Below are 20,241 nucleotides of genomic sequence, written 5' to 3'. Positions count from 1 at the left end.
CTAAGCTCAACCCAACCCAACCCCGGTATTTGCTGTGTTAGTGATTTCAACCAAGTAGCAGTTGGGGTGCCTTAATTGTCAGGAAGATGTAATAATTCTTATACTGTTATTGGAATTTATTGTAAAATAATGGTGTGCATGCATTCACCCGCCCTCCCTCATTGGATTAAAGGCAGTTGGCCTGAAGGCTTTGATGTAAACCTGGAGGAAGTTTAGAAACATAAGTGTCAAAATTTGCATTTTTAAATAAACCAGACTAGATTGTTTTCAAAGGAGGGGTGAAATGTGTCACCTAGCCAGGTGAAGTTTAGAAACAGTGTGTTTATTTTTCCCAAAGATTACTGATAAAACTTAGTGCTATGAGAGGTTTTTATTATCAGAAAGATAAAGTCCAAAGACATAGTGAAACAATGGGAATTTGCATTCAAGGGGGAAAGTATTTATAAAGGAGCAAAGGTTGTGTGTAAGGGAAGGCATTGTAAGATCAAACAAGTGTGAAAAACCTTCAGCATCTTTGCCTCAAGCTGCTGTCTTCAAAGAACTGAAGTTAAGAAAACTCATGTTGAATTTGATTGGTTCAGGGTATCATGTTTCTTTGCCTGGGTCTTTTAAAATCTATGTGTCTTACTGTTGCCTTAATGAAAGTGTAACTGGGAGTTAGATTGATTAGGGGATTTAGAAGTTATCATAGTAATTTGTAGATCTATATATGTGCTTAGAAGTCATTTTTCTTGTCAATAAATGTTTAATCTAGTTTTAAAAAAAAATGACAAGACTTGGTGGTCTTATTCCTACTGAATTCAAGGCATGCATCTTGAAATTTATGCAAATTGCAGAACAAGTTGTTTCATGTTACCCTTTGGGATTTGAACAACTCAGCATTTGCCTTCGGCTGTGTCATAACACAATTCATCTTCTTATTGCTGAGATAGAATGGGGAGAAAATCAGTTAGGAAACTCATTACTGAAGGCTATCCACTGAAAATTGCAGGAAAGTATATGACTGTGTAATGTGACAGGATTAATGAAATTAATTAATGGATTAATTAATGACCTCAGTGTAAAGGCAACCCTAGGTAGCAGCGATCACAAAATGATTGAATTTTACATCCAATTTGAAAGGAAGAAGAGTGGGTCTAAGACTAGTATCATAAACTTAAACAAGGACAATTATGTGGGCATGAAAGCTGAGCGAGCTGAAGTGAACTGAGATACTAAGCTAGGGGATCAATAGAGAAGCAGTGGCAGACATTTAAGGGGATATTTCAGACAATTCAGAATTAGTACATTCCTACTATAAAGAAAAATTCTAAAGGGAGGACTCACCTTCCACGGTTAACTAAAGAAGTTAAGGAAAGCATCAAACTTCAGGAAAAAGTATACAACTCTGCAAAGATGAGTGGCAGATCAGATGATTGGTCAATATAAAGAACAGAGAATGACTAAAAGGTTAATCAGGAGAAAGAAATTAGAGTATGAGAGGATTGTAAAAACGGATAGCAAGAGTTTCTTCAGGTATTTAAACAGGAAAAGAGTCGGCAAAGTGAGTGTTGGTCCTCTAGAGAGTTAGAATGGGGAGTTAATAATAGATAATAAGGAAATGGCAGATGAAATGAACAAATATTTTGCATCTGTCTTCACTACAGAGGATACAAAAACATTCCAGGAGTAGCTGTAAATTGTGAGGTAGAGGGGAAAGAGGAGCTTGGTGAAATTACAATCATACGAACATACAAATTAGGAGCAGGAGTAGGCCACTCGGCTCCTTGAGGTTGCTCCACCATTCAATAAGATCATGGCTGATCAGAATGTAACCTCAACCCCACATTCCTGCCTACCCCCAACAACCTTTCACCCCCTTGTTAATCAAGAATCTAGCTAGCTTTGCCTTAAAAATATTCAAAGACTCTGCTTCCAACGCCTTTTGAGGAAGAGAGTTCCAAAGACTCACAACCTTCAGAGAAAAGAATTCTCCTCATCCGTCTTAAATGAGCGACCCCTTATTTTTAAACAGTGACCCCTAGTTCTGGATTCTCCCATGAGGAAAGTTCCTCTCCGCATCCACCCTGTTAAGACCCCTCAGGATCTTAAAGGTTTCAATTAAGTCGCCTCTTGCTCTAAATTCCAGTGGATACAAGCCTAACCTGTCCAGCCTTTCCTCATAAGATAACATAAGAAGGTATTAGACTAGTAAACCTTCTCTGAACTGCTTCTAACCCATTTACATCTTTCTTTAAATAAAGAAACCAGTACTGTACACAATAATCCAGATGTGGTCTCACCAATGCTCTGTACAACCAAAGCATAACCTCCCTACTTTTGTAATCAATTCCTCTCACAATAAATGATAATATTCTATTAGCTTTCCTAATTACCTGCTGTACATGCATACTAACCTTTTGTGATTCATACACCCAGATCCCTCTGAATCTCGGAGCTCTGCAATCTCTCACCACTTAGATAATAAGCTTCTTTTTTATTCTTCATCCCAAAATGAATGATTTCACATTTGCCGGCATTATACTCCATTTGCCAGATCTTTGCCCACTAACTTAACCTATCTATGTCACTTTGTAGCCTCCTTGCGTCCTCTTCACAATTTACTTTCCTACCTATCTTTGTGTCATCAGCAAATTTAGCCACCATTCCTTCAGTCCTTTCATCCAAGTCACTTATATAAATTGTAAAATGTTGAGGCCCCAGCACTGATCCATGTGGCACACTACTTGTCACATCCTGCCAACCAGAAAAAGATCCATTTATGCCAGCTCTCTGCTTCCTGTTAGCTAGTCAATCTTCTATCCATGCCAATGTGTTACCCTCAACACCGTGAGCTTTTATTCATTGCAATAACCTTTGATGTACCAAATGCCTTCTGGAAATCTAAGTACGGTACATTCACTGGCTCCCTTTTATCCACAGCACACGTAACCCCTTCAAAGAACTCCAATAAATTGGTTAAACGTGATTTCCCTTTTACAAAACCATATTAACTCTGCCTGATTGCCTGGAATTTTTCTAAGTGCCCTGCTATAACACTTTTAATAATAGCTTCTAACATTTTCCCTGTGACAGATGTTAGGCTAACTGGCCTATAGCTTCCTGTTTTCTGTCTCCCTCCCTTTTTGAATAAAGGAGTTATATTTGCTATTTTCCAATCTAATGGAACCTTTCCTGAATCTAGGTAATTTTGGAAAATTAAAACCAGTGAATCAACTATCTCACTTGTGTCATGACTCACCGGGGATAGTGTGCTGTCATATCAAGCCCCACTGTTCCCCGAGCTGCGACAAATGTGAAAAGTTTGATCAAACAACCAGATTGCCCCAATTCTACCTAACTGTATAATTTAGATGAACAGAATACAAACACCAGGTTTGTAAACTTAATATGTAAATAACTGTTTATTGAACAAACTGTCGTTAACCAGTGGCAAAAGAAAGAAATATGAACTGCTAATTTCTAACTCTATAACCTAAACTCTACTCTTTTTTAAATCCCTATACAAACACATACAAGACACATGGATTTTAAGGGTGGGATAAAGCAGTTCAATAACACCAATTCCGGAGTATAGGATTCGATGGGTTGATTTTGATCAATGTCTTCCAAATTCCTTTTAGTTCTTGTTGATAACACAAGGTGGTCTTCCAGCACTTTTACTATTTAGTTCTCTGGTTGAGCACTTGCCTTTCAATGCCTCTACCAGTGATTTCCCCCTTTGCCTTTTGACAGTGGTTTTTAGAGAGAGAGCAGATTATAGAGATATGAGAAGGAAAAACCAGCTAGCTATCATTGTGGAATTACTGGAATATTCCACACACAGGAGCAAGAGGTTTTAGGTCTTTATCCTTTCAGGCTAGGAGCTATTCTGCTGCACTGCCCTCATGCAAAACCTGGTCACCTGGTCAGGTGCCAATTAAAATGTTGTTGCTAGGCAGCTTCCTTCATTCAGGACTCCTTTCTGGCACCATCCTGCCTTTCATGGCACACTCTGTTTCAGGACTGCAACATTGTATATATCTCTCATCCTGTTCCAGTGGACATGTCTTTCAAACTGCAGCTATTGTAATTTTAATCCACAGTCCCATCAGAAAATAAAAAGATATATTCTTTACGACAGTCCAACAGAAATAAAAAGATATGCTCCTTACATGCCTCCAGCCTTAAAAGCAAAATTCAGTGGCCCCTACAAGATAGGAGAGTTAGTAAAGTGACTTATCTGATAGATGCTCCTGAGCGTAGGAAGAAGAAACGGTTATGTCACACAAACATGCTCAAGCAATATCATCGCAGGGAAGATGATGGGAAGGAGCAAGTATGCCAGGTGGTAGAAGTAATGGAGGATGACAGAGACAGTAAGCATAAGGTAGAGTGAGAAGTAGACAGTGCACAAAGCGAACCTCCTACAATTCGACTAGCCAATGCGAAAATGCTGGGACAGTTAAACACTGTGTTCTCATATTTAGCGGAAGGACCAAGGGAAGATGTAATAAGATTACTTAGGAAGAATAAGGGAGTGTGTGGGTTTTATAGGAAGTTTGTGCCTAACTTCAGCACAATAGCTGTACCTCTCATCAATTTGTTAAGAAAACAGGCAAAAGCGGTATGGTCGGCAGAATGCCAAGCAGCATTCAGGCTATGCATTCAAGCAGCATTCAGCATTTCAAAAATGCATTTCATCACAAGGTATGTATTATGACACAGCAGTTGTTAAAGGCTGAGTTATTTAAAATCCCAGAGGGAAACTTTAAACAACTGTCATAACCTATATTTTCAATTGGTATGTTTTGAGTTGCAACTCCATATTCAGGAATAAGACCACCAGTTCTCGAGAAGTTTTTATATCAAACTAAATGAGACATTTATTAATTTACAACAAATTAAACACCTACACATGGCTACAAATTACTACTATCATAACTTTTAATAAAATCCCAAATTAATCTCCACTAAGGCAACATTAACCAATAGACAAACAGAAACCAGGCAAAGCATTTTTCACCTTACGAATTCAAAATGAGGTTCCTTTCAATTTGTTCCTTCACAGACACAGGGGTGGGCCTACAGGCTTAGATCTTACATGCCTCTGACCTGCACACACAAATTCCTTTCTGTTATAACAAAAACAGAAATACCTGGAAAAACTCAGCAGGTCTGGCAGCATCGGCGGAGAAGAACAAAGTTGACGTTTCGAGTCCTCATGACCCTTCAACAGAACTTATATCCCTTATCCTTTCTGTTATGCCCAGCCTTTCTCTTTGAATGTAAATTCTCATTGTTTCACCAGGCCCTTTGAACCCCTTTCATAGTACCAATGTTATTAGTAATCTAAATATTGCTTGGTGTCTCCTAGCTAGGTGCAAGGTTTCATCCCCATTCTTTGAATGCTCTATTCAACAAAATGCAAATGTATCCTCTACCTTACTGTTTACATCTCAAATCTACTATACATCAAAGCACCAAGACTAGCTGGCTTGAATCCAATTAACACACACACAGACTAAACCTCTATTTTAAAAATAATAATTTCCAATAACATTATATACATTAATATCTCTTCATGGCAGTATGTGATACATAGAGAACAAAACACGATACTTATTTTCATTCATCCTTTCTCCCCCTTATACAATCTTATACAATCTTCAGCATTTCTTATTCCTTTAACTTATTTTAGTATTTTTACACCCAGGACAATGCATATGCGATCACATTATCTTTACCGGCAATGTGAACAATCTTTACATTGAATGGTTGAAATAATAGACTCCATCTAAACAGTCTTGCATTTCAAGTTTTAAATTTTTCAATGAATGCCAGCGGATTATGCTCAGTGTAGATTAGTGTTTCTTTGTTATCGTGTCAGACATAAACTTCAAAGTGTTGAAGAGACAACAACAATGCTAGAGTTTCTTTTTCTACTGTAGAGTACTTCCCCTGATATTGATTTAGTTTCTTGGAAAAGTACCCCGTTGGCTTCCCTGTCCCTAATTGATCATCTTGTAATAGGACTGCACCTCCCCCAAAGTCGCTAGCATCAATTTAAAAAGTTTGGTAAAGTCAGGGGTGGCCGATACTGGTTCATTTATTAAGATTATCTTCAGCTTTTCAAAGGCTGCTTGGCATTCTGCCGACCATACCACTTTCGCCTGTTTTCTTAACAAATTGATGAGAGGTACAGCTATTGTGCTGAAGTTAGGCACAAACTTCCTATAAAACCCACACACTCCCTTATACTTCCTAAGTAATCTTATTACATCTTCCCTTGGTCCTTCTGCTAAATATGAGAACACAATGTTTAACTGTCCCAGCATTTTCGCATTGGCTAGTCGAATTGTAGGAGGTTCGCTTTGTGTACTGTCTACTTCTCACTCTACCTTATGCTTACTGTCTCTGTCATCCTCCATTACTTCTACCACCTGGCATACTTGCTCCTTCCCATCATCTTCCCTGCGATGATATTGCTTGAGCATGTTTATGTGACATAACCGTTTCTTCTTCCTACGCTCAGGAGCAGCTATCAGATAAGTCACTTTACTAACTCTCCTAACTATCTTGTAGGTGCCATTGAATTTTGCTTTCAGGGGTTCACCCTGCAAAGGTAATAATAATACCAATACTCCATCTCTTGCTTGAAACATTCTAGTAGCATGTTTGTCTGCCTATTTTTTCGTTTTGGCTTGGGAAGTTTTTAAGTGCTCTCGTGCTACTTTACATGCTCATGTGAGTCTTTCTAGAAACATGGACACGTAATCCAACGTGGAGGATTCGTCTTTCTGCTTTAGGAGCTTTTCCTTAATCACTTTTATTTCATGACCATAGATCAATTCAAATGGACTAAATCCAGTAATTTCATTCAGAGAACCTCTGGTAGCAAATAGTAAGAAATCTAATCCTTCATCCCAATCCTTTGGGTATTTTTGACAATAAGTCTTCTTCATGGTTTTGAGAGTCTGATTGTATATTTCCAGAGCTCTCTGTGTCTGTGGATGATAGGCAGTAAACTTTAGTTGTTTGATACCCAAATTGCCGATTATGTCCTGGAAAATTTTAGACATGAAGTTAGAACCTTGGTCAGATTGTATTTCAATTGGTAGGCCATAAAACGAGTGAAAAACTGAGTTAACTTTTCCACTACCACCTTAGCTGTAATTGCCCTTAAAGGAATAGCTTTTGGAAATCGGGTGGTCAGCTCCGTGATTGTAAAGATATACTGATGACCTACTTTCGTTTTGGATAATGGTCCTACACAATCTACTAACACCCGACTGAATGGTTCTTCAAAAGCTGGTATGGGTATTAAAGGTGCTGGTTTAATTACATGTGAGTTTCACCTACTACCTTACATGTATGACACATTTTACAAAATTGCACTACGTTCTTATGAAGTCTTGGCCAGGTAAAATGCCTGTTTATTGGTGCTTGGGCTTTCCGTATTCCTACATATCCTGCCATAGGGATTTCATGTGCTACTCGCAATATCTCCTTACGATGTTTGGGCTGTATCACTATCTGAATAAGAACTGTCCATTCCTCATCCGCAGGTCTGTGAGGGTATCTCCACTTCCTCATCAGAGCTCTGTTTTTAACGTAATAGCACTCTGGAACTCCTTCCACCTCAGCTTCAGTGTGAGCTGACTGTGCTGACTTGTTTAACTCTGGATCTGCCTTCTGAGCCTCAATTAATGAAGACCTGCTAAACCCTTCCTTTGTATTATCCTCATCCTTAAAGAGAGTTTCGGCTACTCGAACATCTGCTCATGGTGTTTCTTTGACCTCTGATGATGGACTTTGTTTAACCAATGCTCTGGTCACCACACACAATGGAAAAGTACCAGGAATTGTTCTTGTAACTGCTCTGTCTCTTTAGCCTCTCTTGGGCTTTCTGTAATTATGGGCGAAGCTGTAACCTTCACTCCTGCCAAATCATTCCCCAGGAGTAGATCAACTCCATCTACAAGTAATTTCTTAACCACTCCTACAACCACCGATCCAGACAACAAATCACACCCCAGTTGCACTTTGTACAATGGAACTGGGATATACTCTCCACTCATCCGGTTTACCAGTACTTTAGCTTTCATTGAACTCTCTGGAGGGAAAACTAGGTCCTTCTCCAGCAAAAGAGTTTGAGTAGCTCCTGTGTCCCTTAATATAGTTATGGGTTTAGCTGCATCATTTGATGAAAAAGGAGTTATCTTTCCTTTAGACAAAAACTCTCTATATCTCTCATCTACCTTATTCACTTCACCTGCATTCACAGCAGTGTTTACCTCCAGACCCTTATTTGTAGTTAAAATTATTATTTAATCTGTGGCATTTTATTTTTGAGTTCCCTTTTCGGGCTCTCTCTTACGAACTCCAATAAGTCCCATGGGCTTCCCTCGCAAATTCCAGCCTTCTGTACGAATGTGCCCCACTTTATTACAGTGGAAACACTTTGGCCTTCGAGTTTCGCCTCCACCCTCAGTACCTTTCCCAGATATCCATTCTTTAACCTGGCTTCTTGCCTTCCTTTCACTCTCCCACTTTCTATCCTTTTCAAATTTGTAGGGGTGATGGACAAATTGTTTAGTTTTATGGATCAGCTCATAATCACCAGCCATTACTGCTGCCTGTCTAGCAGTTGCAACCCTTTGGTCTTCAACATGGGTTCTTATTACAGAAGGTAGGGAGTTTTTAAATTCTTCCAAGAGAATGGTCTCTCTGAGAACTTCATAGGTAGTTTCAACTCATGTTCATATCCACCTGTCAAACCTACTTTGCCTAATCCTTTCAAATTCAATGTAAGTTTGTCCAGGCTGTTTCCTTAAATTTCAAAACTTTTGTCTGTATGCTTCAAGGACCAACTCATATGCACTCAAAATGGCCCTTTTCACCACATCATAATCCCTAGAAACCTCCTCTGACAGTGAAGCATAAATTTCCTATGCTTTACCTGTCAATTTGCATGGGTAATGTCCAGTTTTCCTTTGGTCAATTCATCTGTTTAGCTATCTTCTCAAATGATATAAAGAATGTATCAACATCCCTTTCCTCAAATTTCTGAAGAGCTTGTACAAATTTAAACATTTCCCCGCTGGGATCTGATCCGGAAATAAGTCCTGCCTCACCTACTGGCGTCTCATTTTAACTATCAGCATTTTAAGCTGGAATTCTCTCTCTTTTTCTCTTTCCTCCTTTTCTAACCTTTTCTTTTCTAACTCCCTTTGAAATGTCCTTTCTCTTTCCTTTTCTGCTGCCTCGAGTTCCAATTTTTTATTGGCAACTGAATTTGAGCCTATTCCAATGAACCACCCCTCGGAGAACTCGGTCTCTCGGGTATTCATTCCAATTTCAAATGCTGTGTCAACTCTTCGATTATATCTGCCTTCCTAGCTTTGGCAGGCAATTCTAACTCTTAATTTCCTTGCCAATTCGATTAATCTTGCTTTTGGGATCGCTTGTAAAATCGCCAGATTGCCCCAATTCTACCTAACTGTTTAATTTAGGTGAATGGAATACGAGCACCAGGTTTGTAAACTTAATAAGTGAATAGCTGTTTATTGAACAAACTGTCGTTAACCAGTGGCAAAAGAAAGAAATATGAACTGCTAATTTCTAATTCTATAACCTAAACTCTACCCCTTCTTAAATCCCTATACACACACATACAAGACCCTAAATACACACACAAACATGGATTTTAAGAGTGGGATAAAACAGTTCAGTAGCACCAATTCCAGAGTACAGGATTCGATGGGTTGATTTTGATTGATGCCTTCCAAATTCCTTTCAGTTCTTGTTGATAACAGTGGTCTTCCAGCACTTTCAGTATTTAGTTAATTGGTTGAGCCTTTCAATGCCTCTACCAGTGATTTTCCCCTTTGCCTTTTGACAAGGGTTTTCAGAGAGAGAGCAGGTTATGGAGATAAGAGAAGAAAAAGCCAGCTAGCTATTACTGTAGAATTACTAGAATCTTCCACACACGGGAGCAAGAGGTTTTAGGTCTTTTTCTTTTCAGGCTAGGAGCTATTCTGCTACACTGCCCTCACACAAAACCTGGTCACCTGGTCAGGTGCCAATTAAAATGTTGTTACCAGGCAGCTCCCTTGGTCCAGGACTCTTATCTGGCATCATCCTGTCTTTCATGGCACACTCTGTTCCAGGACTGCAATATTGTATATATATCTCTCATCCTGTTCCAGTGGACATGTCTTTCAAACTGCAGCCATTGTAATTTTGATCCACAGTTCAACAGAAAATAAAAAGTATGTTCTTTACAACAGTCCAACAGAAATAAAATACACTAGCCACTTCCTTCAAGAACTTAGGGAGAAGTCCATCCAGACCTGGGAGTTTTGTCAGCCTGCAGCCCCAACAATTTGCTAAATACCACTTCCCTCGTGATTATAATTTTCCTGAGTTCCCCCCTCCCTTCTATTTCCTGATTTATAGCCATTTCCGGGATGTTATTTGTGTCCTCTATAGTGAAGACCAAAGCAAAATACCTATTTAATTCGCCCACCATCTCCCTACTTTGCATAATCAATTCCCAACGCACTCTATAGGACAAATGCTCACTTTGTTAACAATTTTCTTATTTAAATATCTATAGAAACTCTTACTATCCATTTTTATATTGCTTGCTAGCTTTCTCTCATACTCTAATTTTTCCCTCCTTATTAAACTTTTTGTCACTCTTTGCTGTTCTTTATATTCTTTCCAATCTTCTGACCTGCCACCTGTCTTCAGGTATTTATATGCTTTTTTTAAGTTTGATACTGTCTTTAACTTTTTTACTTAATCACAGATGGTGGGCCCTACCCTTGGAATTTTTCTTTCTCATTAGAATTGATATATTCTGTGTATTCTGAAATATCCCTTTAAATGTCTGCCACTGAACTTCTATTGACATATCGCTTAACCTCATTTGCCAGTTCATGTTAGCTCGCTCTGCTTTCATGCCCTCATAATTGCCGTTATTGAAGTTTAAAACATTAGTCTTGGACGCACTAATTTCTCCCTCAAAATGAATGTAAAATTCAATCATATTATGATCACTGCTACCTAGGGGTGCCTTCACGAGAAGGTTATCAATTAATCTTATCTCGTTGCTCAATACTGGGTCTAGTATAGCCTGCTCTCTGGTTGGCTCCAGAATGTGCTGTTCTAAGAAACTATCCCAAAAACATTCAATGAACTCCTCATCTACGCTATTTGCCCATCTGATTTTTCCCATCCCCATGGTTATTGTACCTTTCTGGTAAGCTCCCATTATCTCTTCTTTTATTCTCTGTCCTACTGTGTAGTTACAATTAAGAGACCTGTACAACACTCCCACAAGTGACTTCTTGTCTTTATCACTCCTCATCTCAACCCAAACCGCTTCTACGTCCTGGTTTCCTGAATTTAAGCCATCCCTCTCTAATATGCTAATACCGTCATTAATTAACAGATCCACCCTTCCACCTTTTCCTAACTTCCTGTCCTTCCTAAATGTCACGTGCCCTTCAATATTCAGGTCCCAATCTATGTCATTCTGTAGCCATGTCTCTGTAACGGGTATCAGATTGTACTTATTTATTTCTATTTGCACTATCAGTTCATCTGTTTTGTTTCGAATGCTACGTGCATTTAGGTACAGAGCCTTTAGTGTTGTTCTTTTATATTTTTGTAGTGTGTAGCCTTATCTGCTGATTTACTTTTAGAATTGTACTCTCTGTCCCTTCCCACCAGTCTGTTTATCATTTCCCATATTAATACTTTCTCTCTTGCTTTGTCTGTACTCTTTGGTTTATCACATCTTCCCAAATTTGATCCGTTGCTCCCGCTATTCAGTTTAAAACCTTCTCTACTTCTCTAGTTAGGCGGCTTGCGAGTATACTAGCCCCAGCCCGGTTCAGGTGTAGACCCGTCCCAATGGTACAGATCCCACTTTCCACAATACTGGTGCCAGTGCCCCATAAACTGGTACCCACTTCTTCAACACCAGTCTTTCAGCCACGCATTCATTCCTATAATCTTATTTGTCCTTATGCCAATTTGCATGTGGCTCAGGTAATAATCTAGAAATTATTACCTTTGAGGTTCTGCTTCTTAATTTGGTGCCCAGCTTGTCATACTGACTATACAGAGCTTTCTTCCTCATCCTGCTTGTGTCATTGGTAGTCACATGGACTACAACAACTGGATCCTCCCTCTCCCACTGTAAGTTCCTCTCCAGAACCTGAGCAGATGTCCCGAACCCTGGCACTAGGCAGGCAACAAAGCCATCTGGACTCTCGCTCTTTGTGACAGAGAACAGTGTCAATCTCCCATACTATCCTGTCCCCTACTACCGCTACATTCCTTTTTGCTCCCCCAACTTGGATGGCTTACTGTACCACGGTACCATGGTCAGTTTGCTCATCCACCCTGCATCTCCCACTCTCATCCAAACAACCTGGAGGACCTCAAACCTGTTGGACAATTGCAGAGGCTCACACTCTGCACTTCTGCCCTCTGGGTCCCCTTACCTACCTCATTCGCAGTCACACCCTCCTGTCCCTGGCCACTGATCAAATCAGAAGACCCTATCCTAAGTGGTGTGACTGTTCCCTGGTATAAAGCACCCAGGTAATTTTCCCCTCCTTGATGTGTTGCAGAGTCTGCAGCTCAGCCTCCAAATCAATGACTCTGAGCCGAAGTTCCTCAAGCCGCAAACACTGACTGCAGACATGTTTGCCCTGGATCACAATGTTATCCAGGAGCTACCACATGCTGCAACCTTGACACATCACCTGTCCTGCCATCCTTAATGTGTTTTAAATAATTACTTAATTATATTAATCACTGATTTAGTATTGCTTTCTTATATATTTAATTAACTTTACCACCAAATTGTGTACTATTTTAAACCTTAGGGATAGAATATAACACTCACGTACCACTCACCAAACAGCTAGCGCCTTTCCCTGTAGTAGAGCAAGAACCAATTTCTATGGGGTGAGAAAGATAGAAAGAGGAAACTAACAACTCCCTGTTTACCCTGTCTAAACTGCAAGAAAGAAAGAACTTAACCTGTTTACACAGTACTTTCCAGTTACTGCTAATTACAGACTGGATTAGATTTTAAGAGCAATATTTAAGAACAAAATTAACACTTAAAACTCTCTCTCACCAAACTCCAAGGGCAGAATCTTCTGCCTGTCGGGCGGGCTGGTTGGGAGTGGGCGCGGAGCTGATCGCCGCCCGTGATTGACTGTGTGCAGCCATTTTACGTGGGCGGGCCAATTAAGGCTCGCCCGGCGTGACATGTGCCCGGCAATGCTCAGCGCTATCTATGTGGGCGGAGGGAGGAGGGTGAGTGGGGGTTTGCGCTCTTTCACGCATGTGCGCGAAAGAGCGCAGAAATCTCCTTGAGGCACGGAGCTGCCTCAGGAAGATTAAGTTCAAATTGAAAATTCAAAATAAAGAAAGATTAAAATTATTTAGACATGTCCCCTCATGTGACAGTGTCACATGAGCTGGGACATGTTTATGAAATGTGTAAAAAATATTTATTAATTTAATAAAACCTTCATGAAACCTCATTCTGCCTGTGGATGAGGTTTCATGAAAAATGTGACGGCCGCCTGGGCTCTTCACCTGCCCGCCAACCTTAAGGTTGGACTGACAGCATTGAGAATTAGTTTAATTGGTTTATTAATGACCTTAACAGTTCGGCGGGCACACAGCTGCCTCCGGCGCAGGCCTGTTGAACGGAAGATCTGAATGATGAGCGCTGATGTAAGGACGCACGTCTGACGTCACCACGTGTCATTTTACGTGGCATGAAAATTCTCCCCCAGGTCTTCATTCAGTTTGTCAGCTGCACTCACTGGGGAAGCAGTACTAAGCAAACTGATGGAGCTGCGGGACTTCATCCTAGTGTCTTAAAAGAGGTGGCTAATGAGGTAGTGGGTGTGTTGCTGTTAACTTTCCCAATTCCTGGAAAGGTTCCATCAGACTGGAAAGTAGCAAATATAACTCCACTATTCAAGAAGGGAGGGAGGCAGAATACAGGAAACTATAGGCCAGTTAGCTTGACGTCTGTCATGGGGAAGGTGTTAGAATCGATTATTAAGGAGGTTATAAATGGGCACTTAGAAAAACCCAAGGTAACCGGGAAGAGTCAGCATGGTTTTATGAAGTCATGTTTCACCAATTTATTAGAGTTCTTTGAAGGAGTAACATGTGCTGTGGAAAGAGGGGTGCTGCCTGTAGACATACTGTACTTGGATTTCCAGGAAGCATTTGATAAGGTGCCACATTAACGGTTATTGCGGAAAATACAAGTTCATGGCGTAGGGGGTAATATATTAGCCTGGAAAGAAGATTGCCTGGCTGGCAGAAAATAGAGTATGCATAAATTGGTCTTTGTCTGATTGACAGGATGTGACGAGTGGAGTCCCGCAAGGGTCTGTGCTAGCCTCAATTTTTTACAATTTACATCAATGACTTAGATGAGGGGAGCAAAAGCATGGTAGCTAAATTTGCAGATGACACAAATATAGATAGGGAAGTATGTTATGAAGAAGACATAAGGACTTTTCAGGCAGATATAGATATGTTGGGTAGTGGGCAAAAATCTGGCAGATGGTGTATAATGTTGGAAAATGTGAAGTCGTTCACTTTAGAAGGAAGAATAAAAAGCAGAGTATTACTTAAACGGAGAATGACTGCAGAATTCGGAGGTGCAGAGAGATCAAGGTGTTCTTGTGCATTAGTCACAAAATGTTAGTATGCACGTACAGCACGTAATCAAGAAGGCAAATAGAATGCTGTCCTTTGTTATGAGAGAAATTGAACATAAAAGTAAGAATGTTATGCTTCAGTTATACTGGGCATTGTTGAGACCGCATCTCGAATATTGTGTGCAGTTTTGGTCTCCTTATTTAAAGAAGGACGTAAATATGTTGGAGACAGTTCAGAGGAGCTTTAATAGATTGATACCTGGAATGAGGAGGTTGTCTTATGAGGATAGGGTGATCAGGCTGGGTGTGTTTCCACTGGAGTCTGGAAGAGTGAGGAGTGACTTGATTGAAGTATACAAAATCCTGAATGGTCTTGACAAGGTGTACATGTAAAGGATGTTTCTTCTTGTGGATGAGTCCAGAACTAGAGGGCACTGTTTTAAAATTAGGGATCACCCTTCTAGGACAGAGGTGAGGAGAATCTTTTTCTCCTCTTTGGACTTTGGAACTCTACTTCAGAGGGCGATGGAAGCGGGGTCACTGAATATTTTTAAGGATCAATTCCCTTGCCTAACCAGAATCTAAGGTTATCGTGGGTAGATGGGAATCTGGAACTCGAATCTCAAATAGATCAGCCATGACCTTATTGAATGACGGAGAAGGCTCGAGGAGCTGAATGGCCTACTCCTGCTCCTATTTCATATGTTTGTATATGACTCGACTTTGGGTAAGGATAGAACCATTTCTGGTCATGAAGCTTTGCAGTTGAATAGGCTGATAAGACTCCCTATGTAGATCTACTGCAGTATTTTGGAACTTCTACTATGTGGCCTGAAAAGCATTTTGTTTCAATTTATGTTATGACATAGTTATAAAGGGTAAATTCAGCTTACAATGGGTTAACCCCCAGAGATGTATAAAATATTTAAGATTATAATTAGGCTTGTTTCAAGAGACAGCACCAGGCAGACCAGATATCAATGTTAAACTTCGGATAGCCAGTGGTGAAGGAGGAGATCAGAAGTCAATCTTTACTCAGTTTTAGATTTATTCAAAAAGTGAAACAATACAAATGTATGGCATAGCTCCTAACTCTGCAACCCACCACCAGTGCCAATAAGTATTTCTTTATACCTCTTTTAATACTAATGAATGTCTCTGTAAATGCTCAAGTAATCATCTAATGAATGTCTTCCACCTGTATATCCTTAACCTTAATTTATACAATTAACAAATTGTTTACTTTTGCATGTTATGTTATCTTTGAAACGAAGATGCCTGTTGAGGTCTGGCCCTAGCTACAGTAAAATCTCAGTGCGCTGAATCTCAGGGGATCTGCCCACAAATTTGTGTTAAGCGGAGCTTCATGATAGCTGAGGAGGCCCCTTTCCCACATGAATGCATCTCTATGTAACCTTATATGCCTACAAGTAGGCCTATGTCAAAAGCAACAGGTTCACATGTCAAATGGAAATACAGTAAAGCAGTAAATGTGTGAAAAAATTTTACTCAATTTGATCATACCTTACAATGGCCTGACCTTGTAAAAGGCCGGAGGTTTGTATTGAAAAATGTCAACAGTTAGCTCGGGAAAAACTCCCTTTTTCTGCTTAGCATGCCTTGACTTGAATCAGTCCAGCCATCCGTCGCTGCAGGTCAATTTCATGTGACCAATCTTCTTTCCTGCAGGATTGGATCGGAGATGGGAATGTTCTCTGTTCAGGCTGCTTCGAACCATGTTAGCAGAGCTCCTTCAATGTCAGGATAGGCAGGTGTCCTCATTCTCATCGTTGCTTGCTTGTTGAACTGTTCCAAGATGTTCGTCTTTGGTATTCCATAACGGTGGACAAACTCGATGGTGGAATCTCCCACTCCTTTGCGATGTCCGCTTTCTGCTTCACACCGTGGTTTTCCACTTGCTGTATCAACTTCATTTTATTTCCGATCAACAACACTTTTAACTTTCTCACAGATTTTGCCATACTCCGGCTTGGCACGTCCTTTCACAGGGAGATCTTGATGTCAAATAATAACATACCCAGCGCTCCATGATTTTGCACTCTTGTGTGCTCTAACTCCACTTTGATTGGTTGGCACGGTCATATGACAAGTTTAGACAAGTTCAGCTGATCTGGAGTTACCAGTGCGGAATTTCGGCTTATCATGGGCATCGGTCTATGAGATTTGCTAATCTGCCAGCGGGAATGGTTGACGATTTTGACGTAACCGGAATTTTGTGTAATCCGAGTTTGTCTTATCGCAATTTCACTGTATTTCTTGCCATTAAGATTGAATGTAAACCCATTCTTTGTGCCTGGCAGGGGTTTAACTGAACATGGCATACAGGGGCCACAAACCGCCACATTAAGGTTTAGGATTTCATTAAAGGTGGTGAGTTTTGGGCAGCTTGATGTGTCTATCCCCAACCCAGATAGTTGACAGAGGAGTTAGAGAGCTGTTTCTGTTGGGTTTGTCTTTCTCAACTTTTCTCTTGTGTAGATCTCTTTTTTTCCTATAAAAGCAAAAGGATGCTGGAAACCTGAAACAAAAACAGAAAATGCTGGAAAAACTCAGCAGGGCTATGAAGAAGGGTCATACGGACTCAAAACGCTAACCCTGTTCCTCTCTCCACAGAAGCTGCTAGACCTACTGAGTTTTTCCAGCATTTTCTGTTTTCGTTTTTTTTCCCTTATGTTCTCACCCCTCCCCCTTCCAATCCCTGGAAGTTGGTTCAGGGATTCTTAGAAGACTGAGGGAAACAACTTTTAAAGAGCACCAGATGTTACGGCTCAGCAAAATGGGGAGAAGCGAGCCTGTTGGACGCTGGGAGTAACTTTGGACTGGTTCTATTCAAGACTTCAATTCTGTGGAGAGTGCATTGTAATGTATAAAGGCAATGGGGTTTTTGGTCATGTTAGGAAGTTAAGGAGTAGTATTTTTTCTGTTGTTTAGTGTATTAGTTGCCTACTAATTAATGTTTAGTTGCTGTTGATGGTCATTCCCTCTTTTTTCCTGCTCTCTCTTTATTCCTTTCTGTTTTGTGAGTGAGATTGTGGTATCCAATACACTTGGTATGATTAAATATTGGACATTGCTTCTGATCATAGGGAACACAAGGTCCAATTACTGGAGTGACTGGGAATGAGGAGCTCCAGAGAAATCAACTGTAGATCTAGGAAATTTGTAACACTATTTGTAACATTAAGAATAGCCACTTGGATTATGTAATGAAGGGCTACTGAGACTCTTAAGACTGTACCTTGGCAATTGTCTGTATTGTTCTAGGGGGCTTAATAACATCTTAGAACTCAGGAAACTATTATTTTAGTCTTTTGTACAAAAAGCTTTTCAGAACCTGCTGGCTTGGATATAAGAGTGTTATGACTGCTAGAAGTTATAAGACGGTTATGTTTTAAACTGTATCTTTTAATTTAAATGTACAATGGAGTAGTGGAGAGGGACTTGTGACTCCCTACTAGGTCCGCCAGGTGATAAGCCTGTGTGAACTGGTTGGCATGGGGGCAGGGGGCCCAGGGTAAGTCCTGTTGAAACTCAAATGCCAGTTTTTACACTTTGACACAAAGAAAGGAGAAGCTGGCTTTGCTGAGTGCAAACTTATTGACTTAGACCCTGGACAGAGAGAGAGAAAGAGAGAGAGAGATAGAGATTCCTAGAGAGAGAGAGACAGGGAAACAACAGCTGCTATGAACAGCTGGGGAAAAAGGCTGTTCTGTGTTGGCCACCAGGCATGATGTTGTTGGAAGCTCATCCTCTGTTCAAAGAGATGGGATCTGTAGAGATTTAAGGACACTGGAAGATTCGCCCTGGAGTGGTCAGGAAAAGGAGTTGCTGGAGTGGGCCCTGTTGCTGGAAGTTGGTTCAGGGATTCTTAGAAGACTGAGGGAAACAACTTTTAAAGAGCACCAGATGTTACAGCTCAGCAAAACGGGGGGAAGTAAGCCTGTTGGACGCTGGGAGTAACTTTGGACTGGTTCTATTCAAGACTTCAATTCTGTGGAGAGTGCATTGTAATGTATAAAGGCAATGGGGTTTTTGGTCATGTTAGGAAGTTAAGGAGTAGTATTTTTTCTGTTGTTTAGTGTATTAGTTGCCAACTAATTAATGTTTAGTTGCTGTTGATTTTAGTCTGTTTGTTATGGTAAAAGGCTTACAATGTGAAATTTTGTTGTGTGATCCTTTGAATTGGTCACTGCGAATTCAAATATCTTTTAAAAAAATTATTGGTCTCTATGGGGATTGTAACAATTAAGACAACTGTGACTGTCTGAAAGTGCCATTTTGCATTTGCATTACATAAAGAGTCTATAACATATATGATTACAAATTCAGCATCCTCAGGAAAGAAGTTTGAATGATTAGGAGAAAGAGATAGAGAAACAGGATATATTTGGGTGGCTGATTATATTGTACTGTACTTTTTTATTTATATTTTGTTTTAAAGTTAAATTATCTGTCCATTCCCTAGGTGTCAAATCAGAGTGAAAAGACTACATAGCACTCAGGTTGCAAGATCAACCTGTTCCAAAGCGAAGCCTTCTGCTACTGTTAAAGATATTACAACAGATAAGGATACTTCAAAAGACCAGGTTAGTGTAAATGTAACAATATTTGAACTTGTAATGGTTGCTTTTTAAGTTCCTGTGTAGACAATAACAAAGTAAAAGGGAAGGTACAGCCTAGAACTCAAAAAGTGTTTTAAGTGGATTTTCCCTCTAATTGAAGAGAAAAACAAAAAAAAGTAGACTTAACATTATTAACATAATCTTGAAATGTGTAGGTGAATGTTAACCTCACCATATTTATTTTATTTAATGATACTTCCAGTTCTGGCTATTTTCTGCTCGTTGAAGTTGCTTCACTGTTGGATTTCATTAGCCTCAACGGCAGAACCTCGGGCAGTCTGAACTCACCGTAATAATGTACATTACAATTGTTTTAACTCTTATAACTTGTAAAATAATGATCAAGGATGTTAGTCTGTTCTGATGGGCATAAGGTTGAGTAGAGAAGCAAATTTAAAGAATCTGATTGTTAAGATTAACATTTTCATAATTCGTCTCTGAACTTTGAAACATAAACAAAGAATAAACTGGAATTCAAGTTCTAAACATTGTTTGGCGTCTGCTTATGCAGTCTATTTGAAAATTATATTTAAAGGAATTTCTTGATTCATGCTGGGTTTCTTTTTATTTGTGAGGTTTTATAAAAACAACTGCACCTTCAAATTTTCAATTACCCATGAAAGAGAATGGGGAAAAAACTTGCTGAGCAGTGCATGGAGGCTTTTACTTTGTTTCTGCTTTTAAAGTGCTAATGGGTAGACTGTTACTTAGTTGGTCAAAAATGCTTGTGAGCAACCACAGTAGATTAACCGATCACATAGTTGACAGAGTCCTCAGTAGATCTGCTGCCTTCCGCTGCTGCCAGGAACATGGGACCAGTTAATGTGACAACTGCAGCAAAATTCATGTTGTGCCGACACTTTGTCAAAGTGTTTAACTGTTTCATTGTTCAATTAACT

At 39.9% G+C, this 20,241-nt stretch overlaps 1 protein-coding gene and 1 long non-coding RNA gene across 3 annotated transcripts in view; both read left to right on the top strand.

Moving 5' to 3' along the window:
* LOC144699658 (uncharacterized) overlaps nucleotides 1-20,241 on the top strand; it is a 167,455-nt gene that overhangs the window by 38,338 nt on the left and 108,876 nt on the right. The gene's annotated exons all lie outside the window — the stretch shown is intronic.
* Nucleotides 1-20,241, top strand: part of LOC144699657 (uncharacterized) — a 96,778-nt gene that overhangs the window by 3,183 nt on the left and 73,354 nt on the right. For both annotated transcript variants that reach the window (XM_078570776.1, XM_078570774.1), the window contains exon 2: nucleotides 19,186-19,306. In XM_078570776.1, coding sequence (XP_078426902.1) covers nucleotides 19,186-19,306 — 121 coding nt within the window. The remainder of the gene's footprint in view (nucleotides 1-19,185; nucleotides 19,307-20,241) is intronic.

Source organism: Cetorhinus maximus, chromosome 24 (assembly GCF_964194155.1).
Source record: "Cetorhinus maximus chromosome 24, sCetMax3.hap1.1, whole genome shotgun sequence".
Taxonomy (NCBI): Eukaryota; Metazoa; Chordata; class Chondrichthyes; order Lamniformes; family Cetorhinidae; genus Cetorhinus; species Cetorhinus maximus.
Note: the sequence above shows the minus strand (reverse complement) of the source record. Positions and strands in the feature narration are given on the sequence as shown.